Source organism: Rhinatrema bivittatum, chromosome 7 (genome assembly GCF_901001135.1).
Source record: "Rhinatrema bivittatum chromosome 7, aRhiBiv1.1, whole genome shotgun sequence".
NCBI lineage: Eukaryota > Metazoa > Chordata > Amphibia > Gymnophiona > Rhinatrematidae > Rhinatrema > Rhinatrema bivittatum.
The window spans coordinates 201,851,305-201,870,806 of NC_042621.1; the positions used below are offsets into that span (position 1 = coordinate 201,851,305).

General features: G+C 40.6%; 1 protein-coding gene across 2 annotated transcripts in view; it reads left to right on the forward strand.

The window, feature by feature from the left end:
- Positions 1-19,502, forward strand: part of CCDC6 (coiled-coil domain containing 6) — a 351,904-nt gene that overhangs the window by 290,779 nt on the left and 41,623 nt on the right. For both annotated transcript variants that reach the window (XM_029609756.1, XM_029609757.1), the window contains exon 6: positions 1,957-2,113. In XM_029609756.1, the coding sequence (XP_029465616.1) occupies positions 1,957-2,113 (157 nt within the window). The remainder of the gene's footprint in view (positions 1-1,956; positions 2,114-19,502) is intronic.

Consider the following 19,502-nt stretch of genomic DNA (forward strand, 5'->3'; position numbering starts at 1 on the left):
GGGGGATTCTTTATTACTTATTTTGACGTTATAGTATTTATTGTTCAAGAAGGAATCAAACCAGCCGAGGGCGGTTCCTGTGATGTCTGTCGGTGAGGCAGTTTAGGAGGATGGAGTGATTAACGGTGTCAGAAACTGAGATATCAAGTAGTGCCAATAAGTAGGATTGACCTTTGTCTAATCCCTTGAGAAGGGTATCCGTGAGTGAAATTAGGAGGGATTCCGTGTTTAGGAATTTATGGAAACCAAATTGAGATGGGTAGAGAATATTGTGTTTGTCAAGATAATCAGAAAGTTGGCTGTTAATTAGTCTTTCCATGAGTTTGGCAATAAAAATGGCAGGTTAGAAATAGGATGGAAACTAGAGGGATCCCCTGGGTCAAGGTTAGGTTTCTTCAGTATGGGTTTAAGGGAGGCTAATTTAAGGGCATCGGGGACTATTCCGTGAGACAGGGAGCAAATTATGATTTCGGATGGCGGTTTGGCGATAATCTTTGGTATGGAGAGTAGTAATTTTGTCGGGATGGAGTCGGATGGGTGGGAGGAAGGTTTCATGTTCTTAAGGAGGGATTTAATTTCAAGGGATGAAGTGAGTTCGAAGGATTCAAAGGTGGCTCTCGGGTCTGGGGAGGTGGCATTGAGAAAGAAGGTTGCGAGTTTGTCCGATTTTATTTGGGCTTCGTTGTCAGGGATGGAGGGTGGGGAAGTTTTTGTCAGTTCTGAAACATATGAGAACAAAGCCTTCACGTCATATTGAAAGTTGTGGATTTTGCGGGCGTGGAAGTCTCTTTTTGCTCAGAGGATAGTTTTTCTGTAGGACTGCAAAGATGATTTATAAGCAGTCAGGGAAGTAGGGGAAGGGTCTTTATGCCAATTGTGTTCTTTATGTCTAAGCTCTTGTTTTAGTTTTTTTTAGTTCTGGAGAATACCAGGGTTTTTTGGTATTAAGGGCTGGATTTAGTTCTTTAACCATTAGAGGGCATATTTTGTTGGCGATAATGTTGGTCATGTTAAACCAAGAGGAAAGGGCTGAATCGGTGTTTGAAAGGTCTAGGTTGTGTATGTCGTTGGAGAGATGGGAACTGAGGTCTTCCATGGAGCAGGGTTTTCTAAAGTGGAAGGTGGTCTTGCGGGGGATGTCAATTTTGCTTTTATGGTGAGTTTGGCGTTGATCATTGAGTGGCCTGTCCAGGGAACTGGGGTATAGGTGGGAGGTGTAGTATATGTGAACCGGGAATTTATGAAGATTAAATCGAGAGTGTGGCCTGCTTTATGGGTGAGACTGGCTATGATTTAATTGAATCCCATGACCTTTTGAAGGAAGCTAGTATGGCTTCGCAGTTGGGGGATAGAGGGGTAGTGTTGCCATGGAGGTTAAAGTCCCCCAAGATAATGGCTGGGGAGTCGTTTGTGTTTAGCAATAAATTCTATGAGGGGGAGGCATTGTTGTCTAGAAGGCCTGGTGGGGTGTAGATTAGGCAGACTTGTAATCAATTAGATTTGAAGTAGCAGATTTCAAATTTGGGGGAGGTCTTCACGGTCTGAGGGATTAGTTTTAGTTCTTTTTTGGCGGCTAATAGGAGGCCAACGCCTCTTTTTTTTTTTTTTTTTTTTTTTTTTTTGTCTGGGTAGGTCTTATAGTTCAGTTTACAAGTTTTTAAGTGCCCCTTTTGGGTGTCCCTGCTTTTTTTTTCTTTTTTTCCTTTAAAGGCAAATGAGGTAGGGGATATTTTGAGTTAAATGGTTTGCTCTAGCAATGAAAGCAAATAAAATATAAGTATCTTTTCACTTTGGCAACAAATCTTTTCACTTTGTGCATTTTTTTGCTAATGCAAAGCTTTTACATTATTAAAGGCAATACTTTGCCTTCATATGTTTGCCAACTCAAAACTGCTCTAGTGTTACACTCACCTACACACAAATTAGTAAAATACATTTTTCTTTTATCAATTTCAGATACCGAGAAAATGGCACAATATTTAGAGGAGGAACGTCATATGAGGGAAGAGAACTTGCGCCTCCAGAGAAAACTTCAGAGGGAAATGGAAAGAAGAGAAGCTTTGTGTAGGCAGCTCTCAGAAAGTGAATCCAGTCTAGAAATGGACGATGAAAGGTAAGGGGGTTTTGTTGGTTTTATTTACATTTTAATTAGTAATATGATTTTATTGTTTGAATTGGTCTGATAATTTATAAGAGTACAAGCTGAAGATGAAAGAATGCAGCTTAATTCCTTGTCACTAATATTTTAATTCAGTTATCATAAATGTTAATCCTGCAGATGTTAAATCATGTATTCCTCAGAAATCCTTGGTTCTGTAAAAATGTACTTACCACCCACCCCTTAGAGTAGTCAAAATCTCTTTAATAGAAAAAAGTACAGTCTTTGACAGAGAAAAAAATGACACACAATAAGGACTGCAAGGCTCTTCTAGTCTGCCCTTTCTCTATGCCAGGGATTGCCTACTCCAGTCCTCGAAAGCTACAAACAGGCCAGATTTTCAGGATATCCATAATGAGTATGCATGAGATAGATTTGCATAAGCAAGTTTGTATACTCATTGTGGATATCCTGAAAACCTGGCCTGTTTGTGGCTCTTGAGGATTGGAGTTGGCCACCCCTGCTCTATACAATACTGTAGAGCCTATGTTGTCTCACATTTTTGTGCTTATCCCATGCTTTTCTTAGCATCCAGTCAGATGAATCCAGAACAAGTTGGTTATGCACCTCTACCAGCAGATGGAGACGAAGCAAACTATTGTCACAGTATATATACCCCTGCAGTGACATTAGCCTGCCGGTATTCTCCGTCTCCAGCAGATGGTGGACGTGCATCTCCCTTCTGGTAATTGCTTCATTTTGAAAAAGAATTAAGAATATTACATTCGCCCCACTCTCCTGCGGTGATCCCAAATGGCCCCTCCCCCAGTTGAGAATTCCTGAGGTGATTTACTTGGTCCCTCAGATCAGTTCCTTGGTCCGGTAGCTGGTTTTTCAGCCGGCATGGACTTAGCTGATTAAGCGGCTGAAAGGCAGCAGGTGCAAGAAGCCAAGCGCGGCAGTGACGTCATGTGCCCTCTCTCTCCAAAACCGGAGACTGTCTCTCTACTCAGCTGGTAAGACTGAGCTCAGGTGAATTTTAAAGATATATATATTAAAAAAAAATGTATATATTTACAGAGACTTATAAGGAGGTTTTTGTAGTGTAGGGCTTCCTCCTTTTTTCTGGTCTCCATGTTCAGCATGCCATTCCGATGTTCATCCCACTCCGTGGGAGGCCGAGGGATGTGGGCAACCTGGTGGGTTGAGCAGCTTATGTAGGCGAGGCCCCACTCTGAGGCTTTTTTGCTGCATGCCGCATAGTAGGCTGCAACAGAATTTTGCACACTTTCTTTGACTGCCTTCTACTGGGTTATTGGTTCGGTGTGTGTATCTAGTTCTGCGTCCAGTTTTTGGGTGCTTGGTCGGCCTTGTATTATGTGCGTCTGAGTTAAGCGTGCGGCTACCTTAAGTAGCCGCATGCTTACCTATGCACACAAGTTACATTGTGCGCTTAAATTGTTTTACGGCACTTGTTTTTGGGTGAACACCTAGGTGTGAGACACCTGAGTATTGGACACCTAATTTTTGGATGTACAAAAAAAAGAAAAAAAAAAGCTAGATGCATGCCTTCGGCCGCCACTTAAGCGCTCTGTCAGCCATAATGGTGCCTATGCCTAAGTATCTTTCTCTTTGCGCTACCTGTCATATTCAGGCATCTCAGCCAGGTGTGCCTGCTAACTTGTGCCTGCGCTGTTTGGAGAATCAGGGAGAATTGCCTTCCTCTGATTTCACTAAGCCTGGCTCTTCCCAGCCGGATATAGGCCAGGGTACAGATGGCTCAGGTGGGGCTCCTGATTTTGGATCTCCCCTAACTGGCTCCTCAGTAGGGGATTGTAGCCCAGTCTGTACGTCTCAAATACCTCCTTGATTGGATGCTTCTACCATTTCGTGGGTAGAGTTTTTCTAGGGATTGCAATCCTTTCTCCAGGCACAATCTTCAGCCCTCTCTAATACTCCCAGAGCAGAGTCACATGTAGGAACTTTGCTGGGAACTACTGTTTTGATGCATGGAGAAAGGACATGTCTTTATGTAACAGAGGCATTATTTTTCTTAATGACTTGAATATGCTCGGATTTTTCAGTTCCTCATCCTAAGAACAATATGCAGACCTCCCCATGGTTACAGTGTGCAGTGTATTATAAAACTATTAACAGAATGAACATGAATCTCTTAATCCATTTCACTCATTGTTTTTATTTGCAAAATATTGGCAGCTGTAACACCACATGAGAACATTCCATCAGCCATTCATTTCTCTGATTTTATTTTTTTTAAATGGTATGCACCAATTTTCTTTTAAAAAACTTGGTTTTTGAAAATTCATTAATAAAATTTGTTTCAGTATATTTTTAAAAATTGGATATGGCAAAATCCTTGGCCAGTGTGTAATCAATCTGTCATATCTATTTGGTTGTGTACCAGATTTGACTGATTGGCTTCTGCTTATAGGTAGGTTTGAATAAAATTTCCTATGGAGTTACTTGACTTTCACAATTGCATTAATACAGTTGTAGAGTGGCTTCTGTTAAATTTGACTATTTCCATTTCTAAGCTATATTCTTGATCAGTTCTGTCAACACAGGAATTGACAGATGGGTGTTGTCTTTATTAGAGACTTTTATTTATTTTATTTATTTAGCATTTTTTATATGCTAAATAAATAAATGTAAAAATGTTATTACTAATGTAAATTAGTAATTAGTAAATTTATATGCTAAATAAATAAATGTAAAAATGTTATTACTAATGTAAATACCTATACCTAATGTTATTCTCTCCCTTTTCTTCTCTCCTCCCAGTTCTATTACCTTGTTATTTGTAACTGCTTCCTTCTACACTAATAGGTTATTGAATTGTTCACTGTACACCCCTGTTATATGTAAACCGGCATGATGTGTTTGCAACATGAATGCCGGTATATAAAAATGTTAAATAAATAAATAAATATACCGAGGTATAGCAGAGTTGCCTTCACTCCGGTTTACATACAAAACAACATGTTACATTGAACGATGTTTGAAATTTAAAAATTTCAAAAATTAACAATTCTGAGCAAAGATATAACAAGGAGAATGAGTATAACAGGATAACACAGGGTGGAAACCCTGAGTAGGTGAACAAAGATATCTGGGAACATTGAAAACAGAGGACATCTGCATCATGAAACAGGGAGATTGATTGAGGGGGATATTGAAAGATAGCAGGCTATGTTAATATACTATAAGTCATTAAGTGCAGTCTTTAAAAGATTGGCTGAGTAGCCAGGATTTTAGGTCTTTTTTGAAGGATTTTAAGTTTTCTTGATTGGTGAGGAAATGAGGTAATGAATTCCAAAGTTTTGGGCCAATAATGGAAAGGGCTCTGTTTCTGGTGGAGGATAATTTGGCCTGTGGAAGTGAGAGAATCACTAGTTGGATTTTACTAGTAGTTCTTGTTGTTCGTTGAGAGCAATGTAAGTGAATGATGTCATCAAAGGCGGAGTAATCGGCTTTGTATATTGCATTGTGAAGAATAGAGAGAACTTTGAATTTTACTCTTTTTTCAATAGGGAGCCACTGTAATTGATTGAGAACAGGTGTAATGTGATCTGCTTTTCTTTTACCTGTTAGTACTCTGGCTGCAGCGTTCTGAAGGAGCTGTAAGGGTCTCAAAGAAGATTTTGGAAGGCCAATCAAAAGGGAGTTGCAGTAATCCAAACTGGAAAATAAGAGGGCTTGTAGGACGGTTTTGAAATCATGGGGGTAAAGCAGAGGTTTTAGATGTTTTAATATTTGAAGTTTGTAGAAGCCTTCTTTTATTTTTGTAGCGATGTGTTTTTTGTAGTTTAGGTCAATGTCTAACCAAAATCCCAGGTCTTTAACGCTCTCTTTAAGATGGACGAGGGTCTTGTCAAAGTGGAAGGGTGGAATTGTTTTATGATCAGGATTTTTTTTGGCAATTAGGATACATTCAGTTTTGCTGGTATTTAGACATAGTTTAAGATGAATTAGCATGTTTCTGATTGTGTCCAGGTGTGAGGCTGCTTTAGACATAGCATCTTCTATCGAGGAGGAAATTGGAATGAGGAATTATATATCATCGGCATACATGTAATACGTTATGTCGAGTCTAGATAGGAGATGGCAAAGAGGGGTAAGGTAAATGTTGAATAAGATGGGTGAAAGTGCTGATCCTTGTGGCATACCTGTTTCGAGGGGGATGGGGTTCGATGAGCAATTGTTGTGAGAAACTTTGAAGTGTCTATTATTGAGGAAGGATGTAAACCAACTAAGAGTCTTGCCAGCTAGTCCAATGGATTCTAGACATGAGATAAGAATTTTATGATCCACTGTGTCGAAGGCTGCAGAGAGGTCTAAAAGAATCAGAAGGTATCCTTTTTTGTTGTCAAGTCCTCTTAGGATGGTATTGGAGAGGTTAAGTAGGAGGGTTTCAGTGCTGTGGTTTTTTCTGAAGCCGAATTGGGAGGGAAAGAGAATTTTGTTATCGTCTAGATGTTCGTTGAGTTGTTTCAAAGCTGCCTTCTCTATCATTTTGGCGAAAAAGGGTAGGTTGGAGATTGGGCGGTAGTTGTTTAGGTCGTCTGGGTTGAGGTTTTTTTTCTTTAATAAAGGTGTGATGGTGGTGATTTTTAACTTGGGAGGCAGCTCGCCTTCCTCGAGCGACTTGTTGATGATTGCTGAAATTGTTGGAGCTAAAGGATAAGCAATTTCTTTAAGTGCTCGGGTGGGAATGGTGTCAAGTTCGTGTCGTGCAGGGTTGATTTTCTTCAGCATTTTTTCTGTTTCTATGATGGAGATAGGTCTGAAATCGAGCCAAGGAGGGATGTTAATTGTTGATGATTGAAAATTGAAGCTTGAAGTGGAGTTAAAGGTATCTGTTATTTTGGAGATTTTGTCCTTAAAGAAGAAGGCTAAATCTTGGCTGGTATCATGATACTAATATTTGTAATTTTTCTGGTTTGTTATTTTTATTGATATTTCATATTATGCTCAACAAATCTACGTGGCTGATATGCAAATTAGCATTTAAAAAAAATTAAATTTGAGAAGAGATGATCAATAGAAAGATTGGCTATTTCCAGTAAACCTGAGCCAGTACACATAGTAAATCTAAATTGAAATTCTTTTAAGATTAACATACCATAGTAAGATGGGTCATGTCACCTGTCAAATGCCAGATTGGAAGGAATTTCCTGACATCCTTGGCAACTTTCAGAGAATTAGTGTGCCATTGAAAACAAACATTCTTGCTTCTGTTTTTGCTGTTTCCTACTTTCCAATTTATGGAATGGAAAGAAATACATAAAGAGGGATGGAAATTTAACCAGTGTTGGTATGCAGAACAAAAAATGAGTATCTCAGACAAGATTGAAAAATATTGATCTTATGCTGATTTTCAGAGACCTGAGCCTCCAAAAATAATCTGGATTACTTTCTATGGGAAACTGATGAAAGCTGTTTGATCTGCCAGATTGTTCATCAGCATTCCATTCCAAACTAACTCCCCATCACCCTTCTTGCACTTTGGAAGAGAGCAACGTAGAGAGACAAGAAAAATAACTGAAACAACCGGTAAAGGCCCCCCCCCTTTCCTTCCCACATGCATTCTACCCCCACTTGCCTACACAAACCCCACAACATACTCCTGTTCACAGTATACACATAACCTCCACAGAGACAGGAAATAAATGAAGCTTCTCAATTCACCCTTCACATATACAAAGCCATTCGACACACACCCACTCATGCAACCCCCACCTCTACTCCCTCACAACCACATCTGCTATATACAAAATAAAGCTATATTTCCAAAAATCGCATACTACAAACTTCTCCCACTCAGTTTGCTACCCATCCAAAAACACCCTACAATTTATGCTCCTGATAACTGCGCACATCCCGAAATACACAGTTCTACCCACATCCACTATACCCACCCCATTCACCCACATTCTCTCCCAAACACACTCCCACTACAATCACCCCTACACCAAGTTTTCCACAAATCTGTGTTGGGAAGCATTCTTGAAGCCATGCCTCTGTGTACTTTCCCTGCTTTCTTAAGTTTATTGCTTTTGCATAGTCAGATTGATTTATTTCTCAGATTCACAGCTGTTAGAAACATGACAGAAAAAGACTGTGTGGCCCATCTAGTCTGCCTATCTGCCCAGTTTAGCATTATAATTCCCATCAATTCTTTACAGATGCCCTATATATATCCAAGATTTCTTGAATTCAGGTACTGTTTTTCTCTACAGCCTCCACTGGGAAGCTATTCCATGCATCCATCTCTCTGTAAAGTAATATTTCCTACGATTACTTCTGAAACTTTCTCCTTTCTGTTTCATCCCATGACCCCTTGTTCTAGAGCCTCCTTTCCATTGAAAAAGGCTTACCTCCTGTGCATGTAAACCTTTGAGAGATTTAAATTTCTCTATCATATCTCCCTTATCTTACCTTTCCTGTACGGTGTACATGTTTAGATCTTTAAATCTATCCCCATAGGCTTTAGAGCGCAGACCATTAGCCATTTTAGTAGCCACCATCTGGATTGACTCCATCCTGTTTATATCCTTTTGAAGGTGCAGCATCCAGAATTGTACACAGTATTCCAAGTGAGGTCTCTCACCAGGGACTTACACAGGGTCACTATTACCCCCCTCTTTCTCCTACTCATTCCTCTCCCTATGCAGCTAAGCATCTTTCTAGCTTTTGCAGTCGCTTTATTCACCTGTTTGGCCACCTTCAGAATATCATATACAATCAGCCCCAAATCCTGCTCGTATTTAAAATATATAGAAACATAGAAATGATGGCAGAAATGGACCAATAGTCCATCCAGTCTGCCCAGCAAGCTTCCAATGGTAGCATTTGCCATTCAGGTTACCCACATGTATCAGTTAGTGCTGCTGACATGCTTTGCTTAGACTTGGTGGTAGAAACAGTCCTGTGTTTTTTCCTTAATGTCTGCTCATCAGTACCCCAGACTGTAAAAGTTATGGCTAGTGTTGTCTCTGAATCCAAATTCTTCTTCCTTCTACCCCTCCCCCTACCCCTCTCCTTCAAAGTAGAGCGATGTTGCAGTTGCATCAAAAGCATCAAGGCTTATTGGTTAAGGGTAGTAATCCCATGCCTTCTGTTAAGAGTAGTAACTGCTGCTCTATGCAGCTCTTTTGGATTACCATATCCCAGATGCATGATTATGCGATTCTTGGCATTGAATCCCAGCTGCCAGATCTTCAACGACTCTTCAAATTTTATTAAATCTTTTTTTCATTTTCTCTATTCCTTCACGTGTGTCCAAGTCTATTTTTTGTAGCACTGAAAAGTTCTGTTATGGGTATTACAAAGCAGTAAGGCAATTAAAAGTAAAGAAACTGAAGAAAAACATTTTTTTGAGGATTCAGGAAAAAATATCTGGAGAGATCTTAGTATCATCCGTAAATACATACTTTACCTTCACTCACAAAGATATTGAACTGAACCGGTACCAGTACCGATCCCTGTTGGACTCCGATTAACATGGCTTTCTCTTCAGAGTAGGTTCCATTTACCATTGTAAGCAGTCTCCTGTCGGTCAACCACTTTGTAATCTATGCCACCACCTTGGCACTCACTCCCAAGCTTCTCATTCACAAGCCTGCTTTGCAGGACTGTATCAAAAGCTTTGCTGAAATCCAAGTATATCACATCGTGTGCTCTTCCTCGATCCAATTCTCTAGTTGCCCAATCAAAAAAATCAGATTTGTCTGACAAGACCTTACCCTGGTGAATCCATGCTGCTTCAGGCCAGCAACTGACCAGATTGTAGATAGTTAACTATCATTTCCTTCAGCAGCGTCTTCATTAATTTTCCCACCACCAATGTGAGGCTAACCGGCCTGTAGTTTCCAGCTTCCTCTGCCACTCTTGTGAAGAGGGACCACGACCGCTCGTCTCCAATCTCACAGTACCACTCCCAATTCCAGGGATCTATTGAAAAGGTCCTTCAGCAGAGACACCAGCACATTTCTGAGCTCCCTCCTTCTCTTAGAAGAATTTCTTCTCCAATACTGTACCTTTCTCTTGGGTTTTTGCATCCTAAATGCGTTTCTTTTTTTTATTATTTTGAATTTTGAATTTTTTCTCATGACATTTCAAGCAAACAACTTGATTTGTAAGTAAGCCAAAAGGGGGTAATTACAATAGAGGAAAAAGTTACAAATTGGTATTCATATACATAACACAAATGTTGCTTATAAAGTCGTCCTCAGCGGAGGATTCCAACCATACCTTTAGCTATATTTTAACATTAAAGGAAAAATAAGGATCTGATACAAAAAAGTGTTTCTGTGCATTTTTGGGGGAATTAAATCTTAGCTGCCAGACCCAAGACCATTCCTTGTGCTTTACTAGATCCCTCCGTGTTTTCCACATCTTCCTAGCTGTCCACCCTGTTACGGATGTTGATTTTTCTATTGATAACCAGGCTGAATTAACCATGGTCTGTGGGTGACACATCATCTGGCGGCGCTGAACAAACTTCTGTCTAAGCTAGTAGAGTTTTGACATCTGCTGAGCATGTACGGGAGTTCCTGCAGGGTGTTGCCTCAAGAACTTCCTCAGTCTGTTTTTGTCCAAACACAGCATCGACTTGTATTCATTCTCTCCAGATATTTTTTCCAGAATCATTTAAAAAAAAATTTGTTTCTTCACTTCTAATTGCCTTACTGCTCTGTAACACCCATAACAGCACTTTTCAGTGCTACAAAAAAATAGACTCGTGTCTCCTCAAAATGGCCGACAAATAATATCTGTGGTAAGATGTCCCTTTCGGCATGTTATCCCTGCTTGCTTCGGATATGTCGATGGACCTATCCACGTTCTGAACACTCCAGGGTGCCGCACACACACAGGAATTGCCGCAGTGCATCATCGTCTGCCTTGCCAGGAAATGAGTTGAGCAAGAGCTCCTCATTAAATCCCCTTTCAGCCTAAATCAGAACCACTGGATGGAGGGTTATAATTATCTTGCATTGAGCTAAAGCCCATGTCGAGGAAACAGTGCATCAAATGACACAATTGCTCTCTGTCGCTAAACGTTGTTCTCCATCAATATGTCTATTTCAACAGTTATCGGCAACGGAAATTATGGACCTATTCCAGCTACAAAGAAATCCTTTAAGACTATCAACTTGCGTAAATCAAAATCATGTACCAGTCATTCTTTAGTTACTATTTTACCAACACTGTTTGCAGTATCTATGATGACTTTTTCATTTAGGCTGTGCAACGCACAATCTGTTCGAAAAAAAATTCCAATATTAGCAGACTTAATATTAAAAAATAAGTCCAATTTCTTCTTAATTACTGAATCTTGACTATCAGATACTGATTCTGTGTCCCTTAGGATATCTAGCCTTTTCAGAACCCAGACCGCATAGAAGGGATGGCGGCATTTTAGCCATCGTTAAGTCCTCCCTCTTACCTATGAAAAAACAATTTACTGTGTCAGGTCACCATGAAATCCTACTTATAACCACAGCTTTTTTAAACATTTGTATAATTTACTCTCCACCAGGGTGCCTGCAATCAGATCTATCCAACTTTATCGAGATCATTGCTTCTTTACCAGTTGATTTAAGTAAGACTATTGTATTAGGTGATTTTAATTTACATATTACTTGTCCATCACCTACAATAAATGCTTTTTTAGATGCCATGTCTGGCCTGGGCTGGGAACAACTTGTTCAGTCCCCAGCACATTCCAAAAGCCAAACTTTAGATTGTTTTTATTAACCCCTCTTTTGCTTCTAACATTTCTGAAAAAACCACGATAGTTCCCATACCATGGTCAGACCATTATCTTATTAACTTTTCTCTCAATATTTCTAGTTCTAGGACTTTAAACAAGAATGGTTCACAATTCATAACCAAAAGTAAATTCATCTCTACAGATAACTTCCTTGATGCTGTAACACCTAATTTGCCAATTACATTAGCCCCTAATATTGAAGAAACCATTGACAAATGGAATTCTGCAATTTCCTCCTCACTAGATTTAGTTGCCCCTCTAAAAACAATAAAAACACGATCAGATAAAAATAAAGCTAATGCTCCGTGGTATACTACTGCCCTACAATCCTTAAAAACCTCACTTAGAAAACTTGAACGTAAATGGAGGCAGAATAAAACACCAGAAACAAAAAATGCTTATCGCCTATTATGTCACTATAACAAAAATACAAATTTGGCAAAAAAAATCTTATTATGCAAATAAAATCTCTATGGCAAATGGTAACCCTAATATACTATTTAATATAGTAAAATCTTTAACTACCACCCAAAAAGGGAGTTCTATTACTTACGACACTGCCTCGTGTAATAAAATTACCAACTATTTTAAATCCAAAGTTACAGATATATCAAAACAATTATCCAAACTACAACTACCACTACCCTCTTATAATAACTCTGAATCAACTTATACATGGTCTGAATTCATACCAGTCTCTGAAAATACCATACAAACTATTATTAGAAAACAAAAACCCTCTAATTCACCTGATAACCCTTGCTCTGGCACTTTCTTTAAAGCCTTAGGCCCCTATGCTAGTAACTTCCTCACTTTGCTAGTTAATCAATCCCTAGAAAATGGTCATTTCCCATCCTCTCTCAAAAAAACTTCTATACTCCCTGTCCTGAAGAACAAATCAAAAGAATGCTTTGACCTCAACAATTTCAGGCCCATTGCCACATTAACATCTTTAGCTAAACTCGTCGAATCAGTAGTCCTATCTCAACTCTCAAATTACCTCACAGAAAACAACATTTTACATACAAACAAACATGGTTTTCGTAAAGGTCATTCCACTGAAACCCTTCTACTAACATCTTTTGACACCATATTCCGAGCTTTTGACTCCTATACAGATTACATCATTGTCTTTTTAGATATTTCCGCAGCCTTTGATACCATTGATCACCAAATTCTCATTTCTATTCTTAAATCTATAGGTATTTCAGGTTCTGTATTACAGTGGTTTATTTCATTTCTATCTGAACGTATTCAACAAGTCAATATAGACAATCATTCCTCCGATCCATATTCTATCGCTTCAGGTGTCCCTCAGGGTTCTTCTCTATCCCCTATTCTTTTTAATATCTATTTGCTACCTCTCTGCTGTATTCTTGCATCTTTAAATCTACAGTTTAAAATCTATGCTGACGATCTGCAGTTTATGGTACCTTATAGCACTTCATGGACCCACACTTTGTCCTTAGTCTCTCTGTACCTTACAACTATAGACACTTGGCTCTCTCATAACTGGTTGAAACTGAACCCAGTAAAAACAGAAATAGTTCATCTTACATCGATTACTGACTCATCTATAGGCCCCCCATCTCAATTTCTGTTTAATGGAGTTTTTATCCCTATTGGTAAATCAGCTAGAAATTTGGGTATAACTATCAATTCAGATCTTTCATTAAAACACATATCCTTGATTACTAGAAACTCATTCTACAAACTTCGACTACTGAAACATCTTTGTCCCCTGCTCTTCTTTCACGATTTCCGGACTATTCTCCAATCACTTTATTTTTTCTGGGCTTGACTACTGTAACACTTTATATATAGGGCTTCCAGGCAACACACTACACTCACTTCAAGTAATCCAAAATGCAGCTGCACGCATCTTGACAAATTCTTCAATTAAAAATTACATTACCCCAATACTTCAATCATTACATTGGTTACCAGTGAAATACAGAATACAGTTTAAAATCCTAACCATCATACATTCCCTTATTCATACCCCTAATTCTACTACTTTATGCTCCATCCTCCGTATATACAAACCCTCTAGACATCTAAGGTCAATGAATAAAAACTTATCACCTTGACAGGCCCGTCTTGAAATTACGAGAAAAAGAGCCTTCTCAGTCACTGGTCTGATCCTTTGGAATGCATTACCAGACTCGCTAAGATCCATACCCAACTTGAATCATTTCAAAAAATCCTTTAAAACATATTTATTTCAAATTGCATTCAAAATTACACCTACTAAATAACAGAACCAAACTGATTTTTTCACATATACTTACATGGCACTTTATATTCTGTATTCTATATTATACATTAATTTTTATTAGAATTATGTTAGTTGTTCTTTTATTTTTTATAGTTTATTTTAATTATACTTTTTTGTAACATTATGACCTTCTTTTATCTTCTCTTTTATTTGGAATTTAATTTTAATATATTTATGTAAACCGTTTTGATTAAACATTGTTTGTAAAAGCGGTATACAAACACTTTTAAATAAAAAAAAATAATTAAAATAAATTGACACATGAGGACTGCGCACAGAGGCCACTTTAGGCCAGCCTCTGAAAGGCTTATCTTATATACATCTTTGTTACCACAGCCCTCATTCACTCTGATAGCAGAGGGCTCCTGATTAGAGACTCCAGCTCCAGTGTGCTTCATACTGTAGCTTGCTTCAAAAAGAGAAACTTTGATAGCTGAAGGAACACATCAGTGCTCGAACGTACTTCAGGTCTAGTGCAAAATTTCTCTTGACATTTAAAGAGACAGAATAATCCAATTCTCTTTAGCATTGCTACAGTGATTCTTTAGACTGGAGTCCCAATATCACCCATTGTGGTGAACACTTTCTTATCTTGGAACCCTTGATAAGGGATTCTTGGTCCTCTCACTCAATTGCAGTGGAGTCAAACTGTTCAAAGGTAGTTGACAAGGGCTTTTCCTCTCTAAGACAACTAGAAGAGCCCCCTGGTTTTCCTTCATCTTCGTTGGAGTCCTGTTAGTAAACCCTCACTTTCATGAGAGTTCTACCGATAGAAACACCTTCTGACCCATTTCTGGATATGCCTGACATCGCAATTTAACACTTGTCATATTCAAAGTTCTTGGAACAGGTGAGAAAAGGCTCAGGGCCTGATTTTCAAAAGCATTTACACACTTAGAACTGTGTTCTATGGGTGTACATAGACTTCACCTGCAATAAAATAGCTTTTTAAGAATTGCCACAAGATGTGCTATTGAATTGACCATAGTTCTACTCGTATTGAGTCATAATCTTAAATTGCATTAGATACTTAGGGGTAGATTTTCAAAGGGTTGTGCGTATACCCCCGAAAACCTACCCCTGCCGCCTCCTGTGCGCGCCGAGCCTATCTTGCATAGGCTCGGCGGCGCACGTAAGTCCCGGGGCTTCGAATAAGGGGGAGTCCGGGGGCGTGGCGGCAGTCCAGAGGCGGGGCCGAGTGCTCCGGCACAACGGCTTGTGCTGGGTCAGGGAGCTAGCGGCGCGTGCAAGTTACGCCTGCCACGAAATAAAGTGGGGGGGATTTAGTTAGGGCTGGGGGGTGGGTTAGATAGGGGAAGGGAGGGAAAGGTGGGGGGGGGACAAAAAAAAAAAGTTCCCTCCAAGGCCGCTCCGATTTCGGAGCGGCCTTGGAGGGAACGGAAGCAGGCAGCTCGGCGTGCGCATGTTGCGCAATTGTGCACCCCCCTACAGGCGCTGACCCTGGATTTTATAACATGCACGCAGCAGCGCGCGCATGTTATAAAATCGGGCGTAGATTCGTTCGCACCGGGTTGCGCGAACAAATCTGTGCCCTCGTGTAAGTTTAAAGATTTGCCCCTTAATCTCGGTAAATAGCTTTAACAATTACTACAATGGTATGTTATTTTTACTTATGTAACTCCTTTGCTAATTCACCTGTTAGTATCAGATCCTCTTCTATAGAAATCTTAGTCCCTCCAGTTATTGGATGTCCAGTCAGAGCCAATGATTCTCCCAGTTTACTACTTTCTGAACTGTTTGTCAATGAGAATCTGGAATCACCTATCACTGGCATTCCTGTGGCTACAAAGCTGAACCTCAAATGCAGAATTCAAATTCTCCAGGGTTCGTCATCCAGCTGCTGCATCAGTCATCGTTGGGTCCACCCTGAATAAGTCTCCTAGACATTCTTGGCAAGAAATGTTTCTAGAGCTCCATATTTTCTGCTCTTATCTCTATGCTCCGGTTCCGTGTATTCAAAATCTGAAGGGTTTTTTTCTGCGATCTGCAGAAGACTGGTTTTAACACCCACAACTGCTTTTGATGGTGGAAGAGTGCATGCGTCACCACCTCAGTTTCCATACATCAGCTTCATTTGGAGCTTAGGGCAAAGAGCATCCAAGATAATTTCCACAAGAAGTCACCAGATGTACCTGGTCTTTGTGATAAATTAATAAATGGAACGTAGCAGTCCAACCCTTTTGTGGGTCCCCGAGCAACTTCTACTCTTACAATGGTCATACTTTTGTAGGAACCAATTCTGGTTTTTCAGCAGTACCTCCTACCACCTCTTCCAGCCCAACATTGGTAACCACCTCCAAACATATCCTGGCAGCATGAGTGCTATCAGCCTAAGGCTACACAAAGGGCCCAGCACAAGACCAGACCCATTTTTTCCCTCCAAACTCTGTTCTGGAGCAGGACAGAATCCAAATCTTCTTTGATATGTGGTGTCAGTCAAGAATGTCTTAGGTCTTCCAAATCACGGAGTTTGGATACCATTTGTGTTTCTCCTGACTAGCATCCCCTCCACACTGCTAAAATTTTGATCCCTATCTCTTGCATGATACACTCACTGTTAAGTGCAATCACTTCTTAATTAACCAATGATAAAACCAGTCTGTGTCCCAGCAGGGATAAGGTTTTTACTCCCCCCTATTTCCTAATCCCCCAAGAAATCATGAGGATCGAGACCCATTTCTGGATCTGAGTACCTTGAACCAAACGTCTGCTGCTTTGAGAATTTAAAATGAATTCTCTCAGTATGATTTTTCCTTACATCCAAAATTAGGAATGGATAGCCGCTTTCAAGCTGAAGGATGTAAATGTTTATACCTCTCCATCCTTCACATTTGCCTCTACCTTTGCTTCAAGATGGCTTCTTCCCGCTATCAGTACAGGTTTATAGAATACCCAAGCAAATCTTCACTATCTGGAGTCAGGAACCATCTGATTCCAGCCTTTTCTTCATGCAACTTATTTATTTTTTATTTAAAATCTTTTCTATACTGTCGGTAAGCTAGTTGCCGTCACAACGGTTCACAATAAGGCACATAATTTCAAACTTCAATGTGTTGAATTATATTAACTTAACAGGTGCCATCAAAATACTGTAACATAGTTTCATATTAAATATTACTTAGTGGTGGTGATAAGTCATGTCAACTTTAAGTATATCGGCTATAAGATAAATTAACACTTAAGTATGGTCCTCTGTTTGCAATCTAATAGAGGTAAAGTAAGATAAAATATATACACACACACCATTTGAGTAAGCTGATGTGTGTGTGTGTGTGGGAGTTCTTCGGACTGCATCATACAATTCTCTGGATTCTACTCTTTATTATCACATTCAAACACAAATCTCAGTAGACTACCTACCTTCTTAGCAGTGTACTTTACAATACCTTCTTCCAGAGATGATCAGGAGCCCCTACTCCTGGATGATCCTCCTGATCCCAGCTGGGCTCACATACTTATCCTGCCTCCACAGGGTCCTGCCCACAGAGCGCTCTCTCTGTAGGATTTAAGGTGGACTGGGCTAGATTGCCTGTTCCAGCACTGGTTAAAGAGAGGAAATAGGGCTACTTTCAGCTTGGACCTGTTAGTCTGAGCATCTTCACTCCCCCTGGATCCCACCCAGGGAAGTATTTCAAATCCCCACTCCCTTTCATCTGGCCTCCCATCAGCTAGGCTTGGGGTCAGGGTTCTAGGGTCACACTCACCCCCACACATTAGGGTCACCCCAGATAGCACTGTCACCATCACCCACTGCATCCTTTACCCAGTGTGCACCCCCAGCCCTTTGAGTCCATTGCTGTCTCCAGGTTTCACTCCTTTCCCAGCCAGACGTCTTGGACTTGATGTGGGTATTTCCATGGTGGTTTCTCTTGCAGTTGTTGTAATGGCTTTCCACTCTTTTTTCTCTGGCATCTTGTGCTGCCTCTGCACTGTCACTGTCACCAGTCTCTGGTCACTCCACAGCCCCACTGTCTAGCTTCCCTGTAGTGCCTCTCACTGACTCCCCTGCAGCATCACCTCCTGGCTCTACTGCAGTGTCTCTTGCTGGCTCGTCTGCAACACCTTGCTCATGCCAGCCTGCAGCATCTCTTTCATTCTTCTCTGCCACGCTCCTCTCTGGTTCCTGCATGCTGCCTTCCCATAGGCCAACTGGTGCTATATCCTGTAGGCCATTCTGTACTGCCCCCTTCTGGGCACTCCTGTATTGCCTCTTCCAGGCGAGGCTATGAAGCTCCGCTATAAGCTTTCTGGTAGTCCCTATAGGATCATTCCTCTGGCACTCCTGATCAGTTGCATTCTCTTCTGTGGGCATTTGCTACTCAGGATCTATTTTGGCTTCAGCCCAGTTGCTGTTTTCAGCTCTCTAGAGTGGTGTCTCTGAAGAGTAGAGCCTTCTCCGACGGAGGACCTCTCCTTTATTAACTTCGTCAAGGAGATGGTGGAGACTATTCCATTTACGCTGCAAACTGAAGAGGACTCCAGACACAAAATGCTGGAGGTCCTTCAATTCCTGGATCCTCCAAAGGAAATAATGTCTGTCCCAGTACATGAGGTTCTATTGGATCTTTTGCAGCGCGACTGGGAACATCCTGGAATGGTCCCTCTGGTAAATCGCAAGACGGATGCGATTTTATTTGGTGCAGCCATCACCTGGTTTTCAAAAGACACAGTTGGCGTATCAGTCGGTGGTGGTGGAATCCGCCCAGAAGAGGGCCAAAAGTCCAAAGCCTCTTTCTTCAGCACCTCCAGGAAAGGAGCAAAAGTTCCTGGATAATTTAGGGCGCAGAGTTTTCCACGGCTCTATACTCATCTCATGTATTGCGGCATATCAGTTGTATATGACCCAATACAATCGGAATCTTTTCAAGCAGTTGCAGGAGTTTGGGGAATCCCTCCCAGAGCAGCTTCAAGATCAGCTGAATTCCATTATCAAAAAAGGCTTCGATGCAAGTAGGCATGAAGTCCATTCGGCTTATGACGATTTTGATACAGCGTCCCGATTATCAGCAGCTGGAATAAGTGCGAGACGTTGGGCTTGGCTAAAGTCATAGAAACATAGAAGCATAGAAATGACGGCATAAGAAGAACAAACGGCCCATCCAGTCTGCCCAGCAAGCCATGCACTTTTTTTTTTTTTTTCTCATACTTGTTACGCCTGGCTTTTAGTACCCCTTAGTTCCATTTCCCCTCCACCCCACCACCAATGTAGAAAGCAGTGCCGGAACCGCATCCAAGTGAATATCTAGCTTAATTAGGGGTAGTAACCGCAGCAATAAGCAGGCTACACCCATGCCTTTGTCCACTCAGAC